At 42.1% G+C, this 21,440-nt stretch overlaps 1 protein-coding gene across 4 annotated transcripts; it reads left to right on the top strand.

Annotated features, from left to right (window-relative positions):
- Window positions 1–19,223, top strand: UBXN2A (UBX domain protein 2A). 4 transcript variants are annotated; one of them, XM_048297655.1, is made up of 7 exons: window positions 1–87; window positions 3,822–3,875; window positions 5,292–5,427; window positions 7,211–7,320; window positions 9,636–9,776; window positions 14,511–14,675; window positions 17,447–19,223. In XM_048297655.1, the coding sequence occupies exons 2-7, from the start codon at window positions 3,835–3,837 to the stop codon at window positions 17,733–17,735; spliced, it is 882 nt and encodes a 293-aa protein (XP_048153612.1). In that variant the 5' UTR covers window positions 1–87; window positions 3,822–3,834; the 3' UTR covers window positions 17,736–19,223. The 4 variants fall into 4 exon arrangements, with proteins under 4 accessions (XP_048153612.1, XP_048153610.1, XP_048153611.1 ...); XM_048297654.1 differs by lacking the exon at window positions 1–87 and adding an exon at window positions 215–482; XM_048297652.1 differs by lacking the exon at window positions 1–87 and adding an exon at window positions 477–564.
- Window positions 19,224–21,440: the final 2,217 nt, after the last annotated feature.

Raw genomic sequence — 21,440 nt, 5'->3', positions numbered from 1 at the left:
CCGCCGCGCCTGCGCCGCTCAAGGCGGGACACCGAGGAGTTCCGCGGCGGGCGGCCGGTGCCGGGCTGGGCGCTCCGCGACGGGCGGGTGAGTTCGCTGCGGGGACACGCCGGGCAAGGGGAGCGCGTTCTGCAGAGCTGGCGCTTCCTCGGCTCCTGCCGGCGCTCGGACTTGGCCCGCGGCTGTCCCTGAGGCGGGCGGGCTGAGCCTCCCCGCTGCCACCGCCCGGTGGCTCAGCCCCGCTCGGAATCGGCCGCGTCCCGGAGCAGGAGCGGCCCTCGGGGAGCCTGGCCTGGCCTGGCCTGGCCTGGCCCCTCCCGGGGCGGTCTGGGCGTTCCGCCTCCGCGTCGGTACCGCGGTATTGCCTCATCGCCTAAAAATACCTCCTGGCTGGCCGCCGGGGCGGGGGCCGCGCTCGGCGGGCGGGTTTGGTACCGTCGGGAGGCGCGGAGCGTGTGCCCGGCCTGGCTCTCGGGGTGCGGGTAAGTTCCGGTGTTGCAGCCGCGGAGTTGTCCCAAAATAGATTCTTCGACCTGCTGTGCATGATCCACGCACAGAGCCAAGGTACTTGATTTTTTTGCAGCTCTGAGCGGAAAGAAGGGCTGGATGGTAAATCCACAAAGCCAGCGCGACGACTATCAAAACTTTGCCCTGTTTATACATTTTAGCAAGCAAAGGCACTAATGTTCATTGGCTACAAGTTTACATAGTTCTCTTGTTAATGAGTGTTCTCTCTTTTATCGGTTAAATTACTCCCTTGCTTCTCATGCTAAGTAGTTTGCGTGCTCAGCCTTTCTCTTTTGTTAGATAGGGGGTTTTCTTGAGGGTGGTGTGTGAGTTGCTGGTCACAATTTTGCCCTGCCGGAATTACCTTTTACCCACTTGGAAGTGATTTCAACACAGTTGCTGAGCTGGCTTTATTAGTTTCTTCCTTATCGTGGAAGTTCTACCCAATGTCCTTGTGGCCTGTGAATGCTGCGTTCTTTGTGTCCACTATCACTGGTACATCCTTCATCCCGAGCTTTGTTAACCTCCCCCTAGGTCTAAGATCGTTGAAGCATGTCAAGTCCTAAGCCTTAACAAGGCAATTCTACGGACAAGTAATTTATCTTCCTAACACCTGGACATCAAGGTTGGGGACAGGTTTCTCTCCGAGTGCACAGCTCCTTGAGCCAGCTGGAGAGGAAGTGCGAATGCTGTGCTTTGTACCTGAGCACATCAGTCACATTCAGGCCATTAGGTTTGATGCTCATCTCGCTATTAATTTGCATTTGCCATTTCTCTGTAGCCTCCTGTCCCTTTGTGGCTACAGTGCAATTTTCAGCTGTAATTTCTGTGCAGGGGCAGACTGTGCTGTGCTGCAAGCAGCTCTCAACTGGAGGAGTTTGTTCTGCCAAAGTTAGTAAGGGGTTAGCAGGCTGTCAGGGCAGGGGGCTGCATGTGCTTCTCTGGGTATTGCTGCCCTTCACACCAAGGAAAGCCTCACAGGTAGTTTCTGTTTTGTTTTTCTTGTATTAAAATAACTGGCAATGTGGGCTCAACAGTATTGACCATAAATTATTTGCCAAAACGAATATGCCTATTGAGGGCTGCCTGTTTGGAAGCTCTGGCTGTGAAAGGCCACTGCTGGGTCAGTGGCCCATCTTCCTGGGGCTGGAAAGCCCCTGGGACTGTGTGGGAATAGCCAGGAGTATCCTAACACTAGTTAATAGATGTAGCTGTGGTGGGCTGCTGGCATTTGCAGCTTCTTCCCATGTTTTAAATTTAGTTTCTGGAGGTGGTAGTTCAGTTCTGAGGTACCTTTTGCCACTGACGCAAAAATTACGTACCAAAATTCTTAACATTTTAAGTGCCAATTAGGGATGTCTGTCAGAAGTTGGTGAGAGGAGGTGGTTTGTGCTGGCTAGGTTGACATGCTGAGCTAAAGCGCTTGCAGTGCACTCTGATCACTATGTCCTAATGGCTTTTGGCCATAATAAACATCAATATGCTGTATAGGATGATTCTTCACCTTGAGAGATTAACACAAACATTTCTTCTAAGTGTAATTGCTGTTGTACTTTAGAAGGAACAGCAGCTTTCACAGCTGACCAGTTCTGAATACTATTCATGCCCATTTGAGGCCAGCCTAATGTAGCCAAAGAGCTAATTTGAAGAGCTGCTTTATTGTGTCTGTTTCTTTTTAACAGCTCTGATGACAAGTCACAGAGGATCAACAAAAGCAGATGGCAGGAGGTGGCTCTTGTTGCTTTGGGGAGCAGCCTACTGGAGTAAAAGATTAGAAGATAAGCACATTAACACAAACCACAAAGAATTACTTTGGGCTAAACACAAAAAAACCCTTTGTGCCAGAGTGTGTTAAAACTGAATTTGAGAGAAGTTTGAAAAAATTACACTTTGTAAGCATTCCAATTTCACTCTGCTTACTTGATACTGAGAGTTCTTTTTTCCCAAGTGCAGTCCAAAGTTCCAAGAGCAATGGACAGATATACATATAGCATCATCAGGTACTAGCATGGGCTTGCCTGATAGATGTAGGGCTCTGGCAGACCATTTTGGGGGGGGGAACCTCATCTTGTGTGACATGTCAAAGATGTGCAAAACATAATGTTTTGACTTAATGCATAACAGCACCAGTTAAATTTAAGGCTGACCCTTACAGGGCTTTTTTTGAGGCTTATATATTTTTCCTTAGAACGTCTCTCACAAGGATTTTAACTTCCAGGTTGAAAGAATACCAATATTAAAGTCCCAAGGAGCATGAATTAGTACTGCATGTGGTGGGGTTTTTTTTGGGTTAGTGCTGCAGTGAATGTTGTTTTCCCATAAATTTCACATCTTGTTAAGTTAGATCTCAAGATCACTTAAAATATGTATTAGTGGTGCTCTGCATACTGCTTTGTTCAGGAGTGTGATGGCTATCACTGCTTTAGTTTGATGCTCTGAAAGACAGGCACAATGTCATGACTTAGTCCTGAACCTGCCAGGAGCAGAACATCATCTGTGTAACCCGTGGTTGTCAGGGATAACTCTCTGAACACAGTTGCAACTTAAAATTTCCATTTTCCTGTGGGCTTTTCCAATTTTGGAGTGATTTTGGTTTTTTGAGGATGTTTTGGAAATTTCTGGCTTTTTGTGACTTTCTGTGACTTTTTCCCAAGCATTCAGAAGTGACTGTAATGAGATCAGTGTGGGATTTTTCACTTCTTTTGACTCAGCAGACTCATCCTATAGCATATTTAATACTTACAAATCCAGGATTTTTCTTGTCAGCTAACAGTAGGCCAGGAATGGTAACTCACAGTTTCTGAGTTGCTGCAACAATGTCTTGAGGTAAGATAGGAAGGGGAACCTGACAAATCTTGCCCCTTTAAGTAATGCACAGTTAAGGTGAAGGTCACTCAAATGCCTGCAGTGGCACTGCAGTTTTTCTGCAATTATCTCATAATGCTATGTAAAACCAGGGAAGTTTAAACCGTGCCACTCAGGAAAGGAATGTGATATTTTTTCTCCCTTTGCAGAAGTATGAGCGTGTATGTTCACAACACACTGTGATTATTGTGGAATGTATTTTGTACGTTTATGAAAAAGTAACCTTGCTTCTGAACGTCTGGAACAGATGCGTGGTTCATGTGTCATTAAATTAGAAACTGCAGGAAAACAAAGAACCATCTGGAGACTTGGTGGGAGGGGAGGTTGAGGTTTCTGGTTAAATGTATTATCAACACAGAAAAAGATATAGAGAGTGCTTCAGCTACAAAAGGAGGCAAAGTGTGATGGGTATTTTGTTTGGTTTTACACCATTTTCTTTTTGTAATTAGGGGAAGCACCAGAATGAAAGACATGGACAATATCAAAACTGTAAAGAAAGAATGGTAGGTGCCAGTTCTCCCATCCCCATTTTTCCTCTTCTTTTCCTGCTGCTGTTTGTGTGTCCTGTCATTACTTTTCAAACTTTATGTTAAATTCTAAAATACAGTATTTTTACTGCATTCATCTGCTCCACATATACTGAAAATTTAAAAAATTCTATTGTTTTGCTGGAAGATTTTTCACATACCTAAAATGTTTCCTAGATGCATGAAGCTGTGTAAATATTTTTATTTAAAATAGCAAGGCAGCCCTTCAAATTGCTAACTCACTGTGCAGCTCTGCATCTGATGTGGAAGTGTTTGCTTTTCCAGTTCTGTTTCTGAGGTAAAGCATAATGAATAGCTACATTAATGCTTCAAGTTTCATTTGTTCCATTAGAAAAGTAAAATGGGGACAGCACACTTTTGAAATTTTTTCTTTAAAGTTGTTGAGGTTTTCTTTTGTTTAAGATGTTAATCTCCAGGGATTCTTAGTGTTGCATAGATGCACTGCAAACAATTCCATTTTATGCAAATGTATCTAATTATCATTCCAGTAAGCATTGCTGCTCTTGAATTCAATGTAGAGTTTTATATAAAATTGGATATTTTTTCAAGAGCTGGGATTTTTATTTTCTGAATTGCTTAAAATAGACTTTTCTGAATCTCCAGTAGGAGTAACTCCTGCAATGTTTATGAAAAGACAAAAGAATGTTCTTACTGTGCAAGGTACCTGTACTGAGATAATCATTTATTCAGGTTGCATATTTCTGCACTTTGACTGGTGAAAATCTAACAGAAACAGCTGTCACATATACAGTGTTCTATAAAAAGATGTGGTTGATGCATCTTTTTTAATACCCTGGCAGTCTCCACAGTGTTGAAGGCTTCTAGTGTATTTCTTCAGTGTGCTCCAGCAGTGTTGAGTCGCTTGAGTTGCCCTAATGCACTTTCCAAAGCAGTCATGGTGGTTCTGGGATGGTGCTGGGAATGGGGAGGTTCAAGTGGGGGTGGAGGTGTAAATCCTAGAACAATTTTCTTGTATTTTTTAAAACTTACGGCAAAGGGACCGAAGCTTGTACCACAGGAATGCTTTAAGGAAAGCCCTTCGTTGGTATGCAACTAGGTGTATGATGGTTAGAAATATGAATCATCTAACTTGCATTCCTTGCTCTGGTACCAAGTTTAGAAGCTTTGCATAGATTTGTTCATCTTTTCTGATTATGTTCTTTAGTTTGTGCTTTTGAAGTGGAAATAATAGCAGTTAGAGATTGGTAGGAGGTCTATAGAAAAGGCACAATGCAAAGTTGACCTGATGTTTTGTAGCAGCTGGGTACAGGGGAGTGTGGCTTCCATATTTCTTGGTACTGAGCTTCTGAGGTACCTATTTGTCTTCTAAGGTGTCCTCTGAGGAGTCATTTTTGCTTATTTTTTCTGCAGGGTGTGTAAATCGGGAACCGATGATCAGATTTTGAACGGTACAGAGCAAAACTGTGACTACTTTGTAGATAACCTATTTGAAGAAGCTCAGAAGGTTGGTGCTATGTGTGTGCCCCCAACCACAGTCAAGAACCAGGTAGGCAGTGAAGAAAAATACTCATGTTTGATACAACAGCCCTCCAGGACTATTCTGGAAAATAGATGCCAGAAGTCCAGCAGTCTTCTCCAGTACATCACCAAAAAAGTGCACACAGAATTCAGAGAACTGTAGGAACAACCTCCCATCTCCCAGTAAGCCAGGCCTTTGCTGCTGAGTGCTTTACAGTGGGTTTAGAGTCATTCTAGAACCAAGGCTGGCATTGGCTAGTGCACTTCTGCTTTATTAGTAAGGAGAGTGAGGTGTGCAGGAGTTCAAGGAAAGACAAATACTATTACATAAGAAAGTTATTTAAGGAGCTGCAGCCTTTTTATGCAGAGGCATAGCCCAAATATTTTTCATTTGCTCTTATTCATATAATTATGGTTGTAGTGGGATGTTCAGAGTGGGTTTGTATCTCAATGATTCTGTCCTTTTCATGTTTTTCTGTTACTCATCAAAGACTGGTAAGGGGAGGGAGAAAAGATGACAGAAGAAATTTGGAGTGGGCATTGCTAGAAATTATGTTCATGGATCCTTAACTGACCCTGGAAGAAATGAAATGTCAGGAACAATACCTTAAATTGCAGTCCTGAAATAGTGCTCCAGGGCATTAGTTGTGTCAATGCTTAAATAGGAAGTTGGTGTGGAATAGTTAGTCCATGTTAAATTTGCATACTGGCTCACTGTAGAGGAGCCTTCCCATAATTAGAACTCTTTCCATATGCATTGGTGCCATGAGACACAGGAATTTTTGATGGAATCTAATCTTGCTGAGTGCTGTCTTCTTCTTTTGACAGATTACCCAACTGAAAGAGAAGGAATTTTATTTATTTTAAATAGGAGTTTGCACATGCTATTTATTTATGTAGCAATCACCTAGCAAGTCAAACTGGAAAAAAAAACCAAACAAAAAAAACTCACAAAAAACCTCCAAACTTGTCAGCCTAGTTCAAACTAATTTCCAGCTGAATTCTGCATTTGTCTATACCTCATCTGTGGCTGAGTATCTGTCAAGACAATGTTATTTCAGGCACCTGAATAACTAAATGCAATAACTTAAATGGCATGATGCATTAGTATGAAAATACAATCCCAAATATCCATCTTACAATTGGAGAGATTTCAGTAAACAGTGCAAAAGCTACAAGTTGGAGTAGTGGATGATTTCTGGCAAAGTTAAGGAATTACTGAGAAATTATTTTTTCATTCCCCTAACCACCAAAGCTTTGAATACACCCTGGAATTCCAGGGTAACAGAAGCATATGACTGTCTGAAAGTAAATTTTCTGATACTTGCTTCATTTCCTGAGTGAAAGGCTTCTGCATGCATCATCTCAATGCCTTTACTTTGAGAAGATCCTCCTGAATGATCGGAACAAGGCTTTACCCTAATAAATCCCCAGCTGGACTATTCTGGCAGTTGGTGTTCCAACACCAGGCATGTGTGCTCTCAAATTAGCTCTTGAAGAGTTGCAGCTGGCTGTGATAGTCCAGCTCTTTATTTTTTTTCTCTGTTGAATTGAAGGAGTGTTCTTGACCTAGGAAGCCAAAATGATTGGGGGAAGGTTTGTTTCTAATTTGGATTGACAGAAGATACTTAGAAATGTCACTTACCCCTTGCAGTTGCCCTGCCTGTTGGCACGGGGCCAAGGCAGATTACAGTGAGCCTGCTCTCAGTATTTTTAGTCTATGAAGTGGATGATTTATAATCACAGGGTATGTGGGTATACCAAGCTTCTTTTACATCAGTGTTATAATGAGAATCGTTCTTACTCTGTAGGTTGATGTAATCATTAAACTTTGGAAAAATGGGTTTACGGTAAATGACAGCGAACTTCGGAGCTACACTGATGTTGCAAACCAGCAATTCTTGGAGTCCATTAAAAAGGGGTAAGCGAGTTTTGTGTTCTTAACCAGCCAGAGTTAATGTGCTTTGGGTAGCGCTTAGCTTATGCTCTAAATTTTTTACGTGGCTTTGCTGCACTGCAGTGTCCCTGTAGGAGTACAGGCCCTGCCGGTCTCCTTCCTGCAGTGCTAATGGCTGTTGGAACATCAACAGGTTTAACACAGCTCTCAGTGGCAGTAGTTGTACAGTTGCTGATGAATAGATAAAAGCCAGTGTTGGCAGGGGGCACAGCAGGTACACAATGAAATAAAGAATAAATCAGTGCCCAATAAGAGCTACAAATCAAATGGTATTTTGACTAATGAACTCAATGCACAAGGGGTTGAGCATTTCTGGTTTTATGGTCTTTGTTTTCTTTTTGTTGATGAAAAGCCTTAAATGGGTACAGATGTTCTGTGTAGCATCAAGAAACTCTGATCAGTCTTAAATTTCTGACATTTTTCCAAGTACAAACTTGCTATTGTGTACATATAACAATCTTACATTCATCCCTGTGTTAATAGCCATCTTACATTTTTGCCTGTGTTAAAAGTTAACATGCTGTCCTGATTTTTGCTAGTGTTTGCAATTGTTGCTTTAAAAAAGTTTGACCATACAAAGCAGTGTGATTTTGAGCCTTTAATTTGTAGTCTGTTTCCTCACCCCACACGAATGGAGAGGAGAATATAATTTTATGGATAATGCAATTTAGTACCTCCCTATCAAGCATGTGAGATTACGAAGTCATTATATTTTTCTTTTTCATATTTTGCTAGGCCATCAAAACCACTACTTTTACACTATTTCTCCTGTATGGTTTCACCTGTGTTTGTTGTAACAGCAATTAACTGCGCTCTTTAAAGCCCTTTGTGTGCATTCATTGTTGGGGAAGATGAAACAGGAAAGCCTTGGAAATATGATTGCCTGACAAAAGATTTTGGGAATATGAAAACTACAGGCAACATCGAAATGAAAGCCACTTTTGAAATACCAGGTCTTAGTTACTGAACAACTAGAAAACAATGGTATGGCCGACTGAAGTAATCCCCTCTTGATGGAACAATACCCTCTGCTTGCAAACAGGTCCAAGGGTCAGAGCAGACCCTACTAGCTCAGCAGAAGGGGTCCAAAGAGTAGTTTTTAGAAGTTAAGATGTAACACTCTATGGTAATATAAGAACTCTTATAGGCTGTATGTAAATGCTATAGGATTTGTATCTTGTATTAGATTGGTTAGTGACAATTAGAATATTCAGTGCAGAAGATGATTTATTGTATTGTAACCAGGACTTCAGACATTCTCATTCTCATTCTCACTCTCTCTCTTCTACTCATCCTCATTCTCACTCTCTTCTCATTCTCATTCTCATTCTCATTCTCTCTTACATTCTATTCTCCTGCTCTCTCTTCCACTCTTGCTCTTACACTCTCTCTCTCACCCGTTCACTCTCTTGCTCTCTTGGGCCTGCTCAGAGCTGAGTCTACCAGCTCTGAGCAGTGCCCCAATACCCACGCCCTTTACAATAAACCGGCTGTGTCCCAAGACCTGCCTATAGAGATCTCTCGTCTCCATCCGTCACTGTCTACGTCCGGCCGTCCCGACTGGACCCCAGAACCCCCGTAACCTACAATTCATCAAAACTTTGCCACTTTTATTCCACTCTTTGCCTGTGAAGATGCTAATTATGAGATGGTTTCTGCATAATCATTGATGGTAGAGAAGCCCCTGTGCCAGCTGAGCCACACCACCTGAAATTGTGCTGCCTGCATCAGAGCTCAGAGACAAAGAAAGGCATTGTTGTGTTCTGCTTAATACAATTAAAGCATTACCAAGGTGACGTTACTGCGCTGAAGAGTGGAGCTATTAGCGATAATATAATTTTTAGAAGCTGAGATCTGTGTTTATTTATCAATAAATACATTGTGCCTAAACTCAGTTCTTCCTGTTTAAAAGCCTTTTTCTTTTTGTTTTACTGTGGGGATAAAATAATTGAACCTTTTGCAGCAGTGTATGGCAACACTGAACTTCCTACACCTCACATGTTTAGAGTGGTAACTGCTGAGTAAATTTGAACATCACTCAACAACTTGCATAATAGGGGGTTTTTTTTTGTTATATGCTTTGTAGTTAATTTGCAGTTCAGGAGCTCGAAGTAATATGTATGCACTTAACCTAATTCTTAGTAAATACCTGTGAAGTTTTTTTTAAAAGCATCGTCCTTGAAAGGCCAAATGTTGAACAGTTATTAATCATTAGTCTATTTTGTATACTGAAAACAGTATAGTACTTTTTTTTTTTGACTGGGTTTTTTTTTCTTAAGGGAACTGCCTTTTGAGCTACGAAAAGTTTTTGATAAGGAGGAGATAGAAGTGAAAGTGGAAGATAAAAAAGATAAGGTGTATTTGTCGTCGAAAAGGCCAATATTTCATCCCTTTTCTGGACATGGTTACAGATTAGGAAGGTGAGTAGACTGATGTGATATATGATTGAGTAACTGAAGGGAACTATACCTCTGGTGAAGGATCATAATTCAGGTTGGAAGTGATCTCTGGAGTTTTCTAATCTAAGCTCCTGCGCAAAGCAGGGTCATCTGTGGGGACAGATGAGGTTACTCAGGCTTTTATCTAATTGGGTCTTGAAATCCCACAAGAGCAGAGACTGTGCAGCCTGCTTCAGTGCTGGACTGTCCTCATGGGAAAGAATTTTTTCCTTATATCCAATCTGAGTGCCTCTCTTTGGAATTTCTGTCCACCATAAAGAGCATCACCCCCTCCTGCAGACCCTGGCAGGCTGCTTTTAGGTGCCCCACAACCACCACCATCTCTTCCACAGGCTGAACAAGCTGCTCTCCTCCAACAATTGCTGGCAGAGTGAGTGCTTCATCGTGCAGGCATCTTGGTGTCTCTCCATGAAGCTTGGGGGATAATTGGCTCCCACAATCCACTGGCTGTGTTGATACAGCCAGGATGCTCTTGGCTTTTGTTGTTCAAGGTCTCAATAGCAGAACTGTTTCCAGCTGAAATGCTGTCGCTCTTCTATTCTGTGATTTTAGAGAAAAGAATCTCTTTTAAAACTCTGTGTGCAATAGTTTGAGAAGAGAGGGGAGTATGACAATCCCATAAAAGGAACTGAAGAAGTAAGAGGTTATTTTTCCTTTTCTTAAAATTGTTCAGTAATTAAGCATGTATTTGTTGCAGTAAGGCATTTTACATTTTACACTGATCCATGTCTCTTTCGTAGTTGGAGAGTGTCAGCCACTCATGCCAGTGCTAATACTGGACTTGATTTACAACCAAACAGTAAGTGTATTTTGGAAGGCTGTTGTAGAGCAACAAGCCAGGAGTTCATTTATTTGATCCCTGTGACTTTTGCTTACTCCTGCCACATTATCTGCTACGTATCCCTGTCATGCAAGACTTGAATAAAAGCAGGCGTCAGCTGAAGGAACAGGACACGTTCAGTGACCAGGAGCCTACAGGATGCATCACAGGTGGCACTGCTGACTGCCTGGGGTTCCTGCAGGCTTGCAGACCGGGGTTGCTAAGATGTGATGCAGCCTTAGGTGAACTGCTTGTTTCAATTAACTGGAAAGGGTTTGGCTGCTAAGCCCCAGAGCTTGTGCTGGGGGAAAGCCTGACCTGGGCAGGAACAGCTAAGGCAGGGGAAGAAGGTAATGTGCAGAGCAAAAGACTGATAAAGGTAAAGGATGAGTGGTTCCAGGCTGATTTAGAGAAGCAAATATCTGTTTAATGAGTTTCATCTGTTTCTGTAGCACAGTCCATTCAGTTGCTCCGTGCTCGAGTAGATACAATCAACAGGGAAAAGCTTCCCTTGAGACATGGATGAGATGCTGCAAGACTTGCTTTTGGTGGCACAGAAATCCTGAGCAAATGGGGGTCAAGAACTTAACCTTATTTTATCTACAAGTAGACCTGTTTATAGCAAAACCAAAAGATCTTCAGTGTGCTGGGTAGGTTGTTCAGTCGCTTGTTGTGCTCTGCCATGCCTACAGCAAGTAATGATCTTGCTTCCCAGTAGGCAGGTGAGGTTTCAGGAACATGCTAATCTGTGAATTTTGGTTGACAGGTCTTGTACAGAGACATCCTACAACTTGCTCAGCATTTTTTATTTTTTTCCTACTCTTGCTAGTCTATTCTGTGCTATGCTATCAAAGCCTTTTCCTTAAAGAGAAGTAAATATTTTTGCTGATCTTGGAAACGTGAGCTGTAAGCGGTCCTAGTCCATGAAGTAGTGCTCACTTCCTGCTGTTAATAAATCTCCATTGCATGTATACACCACACTTGCAGCAGAAAAGCTTTGTGGGGCAGTAGCAGAGCTGGCTGAGACCTGGAACAAGTTTTAAGCTATAGAACTCCTTTTCCATAGTAGCACTTGTGTGATTAGTCAGAAATGAGAGAGACAAATGACTGAAGAGTTCACGTCAGTTGATGGCCTAGCTAAACCTCTGCTTATCAAATAAACTTATAAAATTAATAGTGTATACTTGGTCAGTCTTTCCAAGTGGAGGGATTTTATGATGGATGAACCATTATGAATTGGTCTATTGACTGGTTCTCAAAACTTTTGTTGGAGGATCTAGAAATAACATATATGTTGATATAGCTCAGACAAGCTTGATCCTCTTCCTTTTTGTTTTACAGGAGAAATAAGTAAGACTTATCAAAATTTTCCAATGTACCTTGTGAACCTCTGTAACTAATGGTATATTCTGTTTTATCTATCACGGTTCAGATGCATTTCATAGTTTGGGATTATGACTAGATTTGCAACCCCACTCTTCTGTTGAGCTAATCTATGCATCTTTGAGACTGCCTCAGAAACACGTTAATTAAACTATTGACTGAAATCCCTTGTAGCAAAGCGAGCTTGCTCTGTAACCTCATTAGGGTAAAGCATTGTGTGTCAAGCTGCTTAGCCATCAGTCAGGGTAAGGCATGATACCTAACTCCTGGGCTTTTTCTTGTCAGAAAATTGACAGGATGCTCTTATGTCTCTTCAATCTCCAGTTTACATCTTCTGTTGATAATCTTATAAAAGGAATAAGCCTTAAAAGGAGTTATAATGCTTCGATCTCAGGCTAATAAGGCTTAGATTCTTGGGTTTTGGCTTTAGTCAAATCTCCTACCACTAGATGGCTTTATCTGTCAGTTCTGCAAGAGAAAAGTTTTTACGTATAGAAATGCTTGAAATCTTGGTGAATACAGATATTCTAACTTTCTCTTAAATCTTCATTTAATGCATTGGCTCCAGTCTCACACACACTTGCTACTGAAAGAATCACCTCCAGTGCCTGCCGCATATGGAGATGTGGCTGTGAGGGAAGTTGGTTTGGGAATGACACCAAAATCTGTGTCCATGCAAGACGGTTGTCTGAGCTACAGCTGTGACTGATGTAGCCCAGCCCAGCCTGAGCCAGACACCACGGCTGAGCACCCCTGCAGCCTCTGCTGTCCTGGAGGCAGCTCGCTCACACAAGTTCTGCAGTGTCTGAACCAGCAACTGAGCAAGGAGGGAGCAAGAGCTGGGCATTGCTGGACTGAAGTATGACTTGAAATTTAAATTTTTTTTATCTGCTTGCAAGACTGTTTAACATTATCTTGCTGTTAACTCAGGCTTTTCTTCCTGATCTGGAGGGCAATTAAGTCTTACTTCATATTGAGGTCAGGCATGAACAGAAGCTGTCTGTGAGATAGTGAGGCAGGTGGATGGTAGTACATCACCTGTACTTGTAATAGAATATTTTACAGATGTGCCAAGTCCTTGTGCCCCAGCTAATTTCTGTGTAATGCAAAACAATTCTGTCTCCAGTCACAGTGAGCATCTCTTATCTCTCTTATGAATGAATCTCATTATCTCTCATAATAAATGAGATTTCTTGATTCTCATTCTTTTTGCTGAGTTTCTGTGGAACATATAAAAAGTGCCTCTACTGGCTGATATCCTAGAAGTTCGGACAGCACTTAACTGGGCAATAAAAGATTTTGAAATACCTGACTAAACTTGCGCTTAAGACTCCAGCTTTATTAGCCTGAATGTATTAAGTCATTAGCTAATAATTAATGAGCTGTGACTTTACTGCCTTATGAATAAACTAAGACAGGTACAAGAGCATAAAAATGGGGTTTGTCTGCAAAGCAGGTGTGCAGTATAGTTAAGACTGCTACTCTGTGGCCATCAGTTACCCACTTCTCTCTCAGGAAACTGTAACTCACCAATTTTCTGTGCTAAGAGAGCTTTTCTGCAAACTGCCGTGTAGGGTGCTCATGTAGTCAGTGACCACAGCTGAGCTCAGAGGAGAAATGGTAACTCTTTAAATCATTGCTATTCTGCAAGCAAACATCTGGTCATGCTCACAGGAGCTGAGAATGTGCCCATTGGATCAGGGCCAATGAGGACTTAAACTGTACATGCTGAACAAGCTTAGTCATGAAAGAAGCACTAAGGTCTAGACACTGATTCTTCAGAATAAAAATTTTTGCCAGCAGTTTTTTTATTGTTTGTTTTTTAAGACCATGCAGCTGGACTGAGGTCCATGTATTCTGTCAAGTCATTTTATGAATCTTTGCCCCTGTGGTTGGGTCAGCTGCTTAAAGTGCCTTAGAAAAAAAAATCCGAATGCTGTGTGCATCAGTCTGGATTTTTCACATTAAGTCAATTTCTCTGATAGATGAGTAATTCTTCTAAGCTGAGATAGATGATGCTGGAGTCTAAATCAAGGCTAACAACATTCAGTTAAATTGAATTACTGTAATCACATTATGCTGAAAATTAACTTTGAGTATGCAAATTCAATAGTCAACCCCCTTAAAGTTTCACCTATGTGATTAGAGTACAAAAATGCATGAAGAATCTTCAGACAGTTTTGTCTCTTGTATATTCATATTTAATCCTCTGATATTTAAGTTCCTTTCCATCTCATAAAAATCCTAAGCAAACTGAAATTCTTCAGCGTGTTTTAGTCTTTAAGTGAAAATATTGGCATACATGTAGAAAAAAAAATAAGGAAGAAAGAAAAAAACTGATCTTTATGTCAGTATTCCTATATTTATTAAACTAAGAAGTCATCAGTGTACTCTGTCACAGGGCAGAAAGCTTCCGAAGCAGAGGTCTGAAGGGAGATTCAAGCTTACATGTGTGCACAGAAGCCATAACCTCATGTGGCTTTTCTTTTCAGTGCTACTCCAAAGATAATCTCTAAAGTAAGAGATGATCATCAAGGACCTGATGACAAAAGACACCTGCCTTTAGTACCCTTGAATGACTTGGAGCCTATCACCAATGTCCAGATCTGGTTAGCTGATGGGGAAAGGATAATTCAGAAATTCAATGTTTCTCACAGGTAAGATTTATTTTACCACTGTCATGTGTATTTGCATCTGAACTATTTGCCTTAATGCCTGTACACTTAAGTCTCTAATTTCCTCAGTTCACTTAGCATTGGACTGTTCTTCAGTTGTATCTGGAAAACCTTTGAAATCTTGAGAAATCTTTTAGCTGACAAGAGAGGAACATAAGAGGAAAGTGAACTGATGTTAAAAGTCGTCTCATAGCTGAGCACAAAGGAAAATCTAAGGACACTGTAGGAGTTCTTTGTCGGTTAGTGAAAGTTAAGGTGTACATATTACTCATTACTAGAGGAAATAGCTTTTAACATGATGGATCTCTCACAAAACGGCTACATCTGGAACAAATGGCTTAGTATAAAGCCTGCTGGTCATTGGGCATAGACAGCGCCACAGGTGGGAGCTGGAGAAACCTCTGGGGAGGGCTGTAGTCGGTGCACTGGGCCAGGAGGTTCATCCCCTGCATGTCAACATGGACAGAATAGAATGCACACAGTGTGTTTAATTCTTAATTAATAAAATTTCTGGCTCCCAAAGAGGCTTAGAAATGAGCATAATGTCAGAAGGTGTCAGCATAGCGCGTGTATGCAGGAGCTTTGAGAAAGTGGGATTAACACTTTAAATTGTAGAGCTACTGTCTTCAGAGACCTTTCTCAAATCTGAATTTGAGAAATTACTCCAGTGCTATACAGTCATGTCATGTGGAAAGAATTTGTTGCCTTTGCTTCTCTGTGAAGCAATTTAAAGGTATCACAGATTTAATACAACCCAGGCTGCTGTCAAGATAAACTCTGTGTATCTGTGGCTGGTCAGAAGGAAAGCTCAGCTGTTGAAGGTTAATGACTGTAGCTTTTTCTTTGACTTGTACTAATTTATTACTGTTAGTGGCCTGAGATATGAACTGAAACACTGTTATGATGTACTGCTGAAGGGTAAATTGCTATTTTAATTATAAATACTTCACTGAAGGGCTTAATATCTCAAATTATTCCAGGTCCCACACATCTAAGTATATTTACAAGCTTTTTGTCTTCACAGTATATAGCAGTTTGAACACCTTCTAAGTGCTTTTGAGAGGAAAAAAACCATCTGAGATAAGCAGAACCACAGCTTTACTGGTGTAATGCTCTTTTTGAAGTAGTGTGCAATAAATATTCCATCATAGCATAGCCCCTTGCCACAAGACCAGGATGTTTGTGCTGTACAGAGGATTTGTGTATGAGCTGGTAAGAGCTAGAGGGAAATCCTTTTAGAGTACATATCCTTAAGCATAATGACTGCATGCACAGGACTCCTTTCAGTGCAGAAGACAGTCAGCTATTTGTTAACTAACACATAGATTAATAACATGTAGCATGTATATTGCAGTGTCTGGGTAAATTGATTACTTTTAGCTTTTTGCAGCTAGATTGTGTAGGTGCCACAGTAACTGCTGCTGTAGATATGAGTTGATTACTGATGAAAGATTGAAGTGGAAGCATGGGAAGCATTTTAGTGTTGCAGCATGGGGAATTGAGACATGGGAATGTAGCAACTAGGAGAGCAGAGTTGTAGGAATAGCGCACAGAGCTGTGTCCTGGATCGAGTTGTGTCCCCTCTTGAGCACTTCCTAGGTTAGTGTGACCCTGGAGCATCAGGTATGGAGCCTGGAAAAGAACTTTTTCACCCTGAAGTAGGGAGCTGGTGGCTAATTGCCTGATTTGCTCTTGGAATCCAATCAACTTTGATATAATGCATATGTAGGCACCTGTAAATGTCCAACCAAAAATTTAGTCCTGTTTGAGGTTTTTCAAGCTCTTGGCTTGTAAGACCAAGCAGTGTCTCTGTATTGAGGCCTGAGTGCACAGGAATTAGTTTTTATTTTGCTGGCTGTATCTGTCCTGGTGAGTGTGGCTAAGGCATGGATACTTGGGCATCTGTGCTGCTAAACTGTTGGGATGGCATTGCCCCAAGCCAGCCAGCACTTCCTCAGTCAATACCTAGCCATGGTTCAGATGTTAGCTCAGGTCCTGGACCATTCCCAGGAGACAGTAAACCTCATGGAAGACCCTGTGCATAGGAGAGAGGAAGGATGAGTTTAGGCATTTACCAGCAGCCAGTCTGCCAGTTGGCCTCAGGACCAAAGAATGGACATTGTCACTGTGTTAATTTTATTCATACAGATGTATCTTTTCATCTTCATTTTCTAATTAAATTGGTCAATGAAAGAAGCTGATTCTTCCACAGGAAAACCTCTGTCTTGCTCACACAAGACAGCTTGAATCTTTAATGAATTCACTGTGCCCTTGCTTTGAGAGGATGGGACTGTGTTTAGACCTAGTTAATGTATCAGCTGTCCAAATAATTTTTTCAAACCCTTTTTCTTCATTTTTATTATGGTTCCGTTACATGAACCACAAACTGGAGGCATCTTTATTCTAGCTCTTGGCTGCAGAACCCTCAGGTAAGAGCTCCACCAGCTGGTTAGGAAATGGTAGGTTTGGGTAACTACCATCTGAGCCACGGTGCTGCATTTGAGTGCTCAGAGTAAGACACTCATCCGTGTTCCCTTGGGAGTACTCTCAGAGCATGCAGATCTTGGTCCTTGCCTCCCAAGTGGATCAGGCATTTCAGGATACCACCTCATCTATATTGCTGCAGTTCTCTGCTGTCAGGCATTCCATGAAGTGGTTTCATTCCTATCCCATGGTGGCTCTCTGCGTTCTGCACTTGTGTGGGGATTGCAGTGCTGGAACTCTAATGCTGAGTTTTCTTACTTTCTTCTCAGAATCAGCCACGTCAGAGACTTCATAACAAAGTATCAAGGATCTGAGGGAAGTGTTCCCTTCACACTGACGACCTCCCTGCCCTTTCGAGAGCTGCAGGACGAGACACTCACACTCGAGGAGGCAAAGTTGCAAAATGCTGTTGTTGTTCAGAGACTTCGGAAAACAACGGAGCCTTTCAGACTGTTAGTGATAAAAGCACCTGAAAATGACTACAAAACTGCTGCTACACCTAATGGACAGCTCAAGAATGAGCAAAAAACTCCTATCAATAGTACAAGATCAAATTAGCTTTTAACTGACCAAAATCTATCTGCAGGGTGAACTAGGCAAAACCAAAAATGTAACCAGCAATATGTGGGTGGCCTCACATCCTCATGCACTGTGCTCTTAGAGAGCAGAATGGGTGCTGTGCTGTTGTCTGCTATAATAGAGGTATTTTCAGCTAAATTGGGTGATCAGAGCCTGGCTGTATAATGTAGCAGATGGTACAGCAGACCATCCTTAGAATTTCCTTAGGTAAAACCTTCTTAGTTATTTAATAGGTGGGTCTAGGTGGAACAGTTCTCTGAGACTTAACTACTGATAGCGCCTTTTAAGGAAAAATAGTATTTATTTTTGCACTTTGGACTAAAGTGAAACATTTCACATTATAGTGTAAACTGCTGCAGTTTGCATTCTTCTCACAGTAACTCTTAGACAAGCAATACTGCAGGCAAGCTCACATTTGGACTCTAACTTGAAAATCTTCATGATGTAACTTTTATCACAGGATCTGCAGTGTAATAATGTTCTGTCAAGCCTTCACATGGTGGTAGGTGCATGTGTGAGAAGATACAAATGAGGTAGTCTGGTGCATACTGCATATGAAGTGCCTCAAAGTAAGCTCTGAAGGAATTGTTCTTACCAATGGTTGAAGTGGTTTCTGCTTCTTTTGGGCTGCTACGAGTGTCTTGCAGATCAGGTGATGTTAAACTACCTAGCTCATTAGCATAGGGAGCCACTTGTAGCTTTATCACACAGAAACTAAAGTTTTTTTGACCATCACCATGCAGGAATGTTTAGAGGGACACAGTTGGTTTTGTACTGTTTATCTGCCTCTGTCCTGAACTGCCCAGCTGATTGAGACACTAGTTGCATGTGGTCAAGTTTCAAAGATGTTGAAAATCCTTACTTGAAAACTGAAGTTTTTCCTTCCACTTTGCCCTATTTCCATCCAAATCTTTTATTTTGCTATTCATGTACTCAAGGCATAAAGTTTTTAGCCAACTATTCCATGTTTTGCTAAAAGAGAAAACAACATAAAGACTAAATATTTTGTACTGTGTTTACTAAGCATGTGGGATTGTGAATGGAACTAAAATATCCAGGTAAGACATATCCCAGGACCTTCAGTGGGTTCTGACTCTGTGCTACCTGTGCCAAAGGATTGGTTGTTGGGGTTGTACTTCTTTGGTGTGGTTAAGTGAAAGATGGATTTGGGTTTTCCTGGTTTAGCTCTAAATAGAAAATTACTTCATTGGAGTGACTTGTATTCTAAAAAGTAGTGAGGCTTCAAACTCTCCTTCATTCCCAGGGATATAAAACTGGTTTGCTTCAGCATCTCTCATGGTGTGTTTGAAGTGAAAGTCAACTGGGCAAATACCTATTCAGTGTCCTCAGAAAGCAGATCTCTGAAAAGGATGCCTTTATACACTATCCAGTGCTATAAACTTCCTGTGCTACTGTATCATTCAGGTTTATGTAGCAAGTGGTACAATTAAATTTTCTTTGCTCTTGCATTGACTCCTTTATGAAAAACAAAAATAAATGTGCAGACAAATCCACTAGTAAAATTGAAAAGACAGAGCACCTACAGACACAGCTCCAACCCTCAGTTCCCAGAGCTTCCTAAACAGGGCGTTTTATTAATCAGTGCTTTCGAATTCGTCTTAGTGTACAACAGTATTAGAAAATCACATGTGCTTGATTGTGAGCTCAGATGTACTATCTACAAGGTGCATGAAATATCAAAAGTAACAGTGTACTACTATTCATGCATTTGCAGCACAGAAATTTGAAGAAATAATTAGTGTAAGATTGAAATTGAAGGGGGGAGTGTAAAATTTTGAAGTGGGTAAATCCATTTTGCTTGCTATCCTTTGGAAGGAGCAGTAACTATTTTGTATTTCAACGTCCGCTACCAGCATTTTAAGATTACTTACATTACAGCATTACTAAGACCAACTGTGTCTGCAGCTTTGGTGTACTTGAGTGTGCATTTGCAGTTTGAAAGTGTCATTATCTTAATTACAAAATGAGAGAAAATCTTTGAAAAGTCTGAAGTGATGCTGGCTGCATTAATCCCATGCTAGACTAGAAAGTGCCTTTTAAAAAAGGCAACGAACTGTGATTGAGTAACTTATGTCCTAATTTGGAGAAAATCTTCGGAATGAATAGAGGACTCTCCTAAATCTAATTAGTTTTGGTCAAGTTTGTAAAGTCTGGTTAGCTACCCGTAGTGTCTGGACAGCCTAATCTCTTGCTCAGTGCTATAGGCAGCAATTGTGCATTGGTCAAACAACAGCAAAACTGGCTTGATCAGTGCTAGAGTTTGTGAAACACACAAATACTATCAGTTATTCACACTTACTTCACAAGCCTTTGCTATTTTGAGTAAACCCTGTGCCTTAAGATATTCTACAGCAAAATTGAGATAGCCAAGAAAAGAACAACAAAAGGAAATGTTTTCTGTCGATTTTGGCTTTGTGAAGAAACATGGAAATGCAGGTAAAAAAGATTGGATGTGTTATGAGGACAGTGTGTAAAGAGAAAACAAAGAACCTAAATGTTGAATTTGAATGTTAGATGCGTATCTTGTATTTAGCTTGGTACTGGGTAATCCGTTTTTCTGTTTTGAGGCTCATCTGGCATCAGCCTCTAGAGACCCCCACTGGAGCCCAAAAGCTTCAGAGAGTTTTCAACAAGGTGTATTAAGGCCACAATCTCAGTTGAAGGTCTGGTTTTTAGAAAATTCTTCAATGCCTTGTTTTTTCAGAATTTTGCAAATTTGCTCTAATTATTCTTACCAAACGGGATTTGAATGTCAGTATTTCATGGCATGGTTTGCAGTTGCAGCCCAGTACCCACCAGGTGACCCTTGTCAGTAGCAGAGCTCTTCCAATCAGTCACGCCAAAAAGCCCTGGGCATAGAGATTGATTAGTCATCATCTCCCCAAGACAAGCAGGTCACAAGTCGTCCTGTTGCCTTTGTTAAATGCTCTTCTCTCAGGCTGTCTCACTGTTGAAAGGATTCATACTTCAAAATGAAGTTTGTATTTCTTTCCTCTAATGCAGAGCATGCTTGCAAGAGCACTTTCCCAGGGGCAGGGTGGTGGTGAACTCGTGTATCCTAGATAAGAGTGTTGGCTCGGGGGCAGCAGAATTACAGAAGCAATGAGGTTGGAAAAGACCTCTGAGATCACGGAGTCCAACCTATGACCCAACACCACCTTGTCAACCAGACCATGGCACTGAGTGCCACATCCAGGCTTTCCTTAAACAGCTCCAGGGCCGCTGTCTCCACCGCCTCCCTGAGCAGCCCCTTACCATATCTAACCGCCCTCAAGGAAGAATGAGCAGCTGCTCGGGCGGGTGGTGTGTGAGCTCCGTCCAGCTGACAGCGTTGCTGTTCGGCGTGCTTCTACATCCCTGTACGTCGGGAAACCGCGCATCTCTTCAAAGAGGCAGAGCTGGCGTTTTGGGGCTGTGGATGAGAACAGCCCCGGCCCCCTCCACCCCCGTGCCCCGTCCTTGAGCCCCGCACCCTGCGGCGGTGTAGCCGCCGGGCGCTTCCCCGCGGAGGGACGGAGGGCGCGGGGGCTCGGCGGGGCGGCGATCCCGCGTCCCGGGACGGGAGGGCAGCGCCGGCGCCTTCGCCCCTCCAGGGCGCTGGGAGAGGGCAGCGAGGACACCGCCCGCTCTCCCTCGGCTCCGCTCCGCTCCGCCGCCCCGCCC

Source organism: Corvus hawaiiensis, chromosome 3 (assembly GCF_020740725.1).
Source record: "Corvus hawaiiensis isolate bCorHaw1 chromosome 3, bCorHaw1.pri.cur, whole genome shotgun sequence".
Classification (NCBI taxonomy): domain Eukaryota; kingdom Metazoa; phylum Chordata; class Aves; order Passeriformes; family Corvidae; genus Corvus; species Corvus hawaiiensis.
The sequence above is the reverse complement of the archived record's forward strand: the minus strand, read 5'-3'. Positions and strand labels throughout refer to the sequence as shown.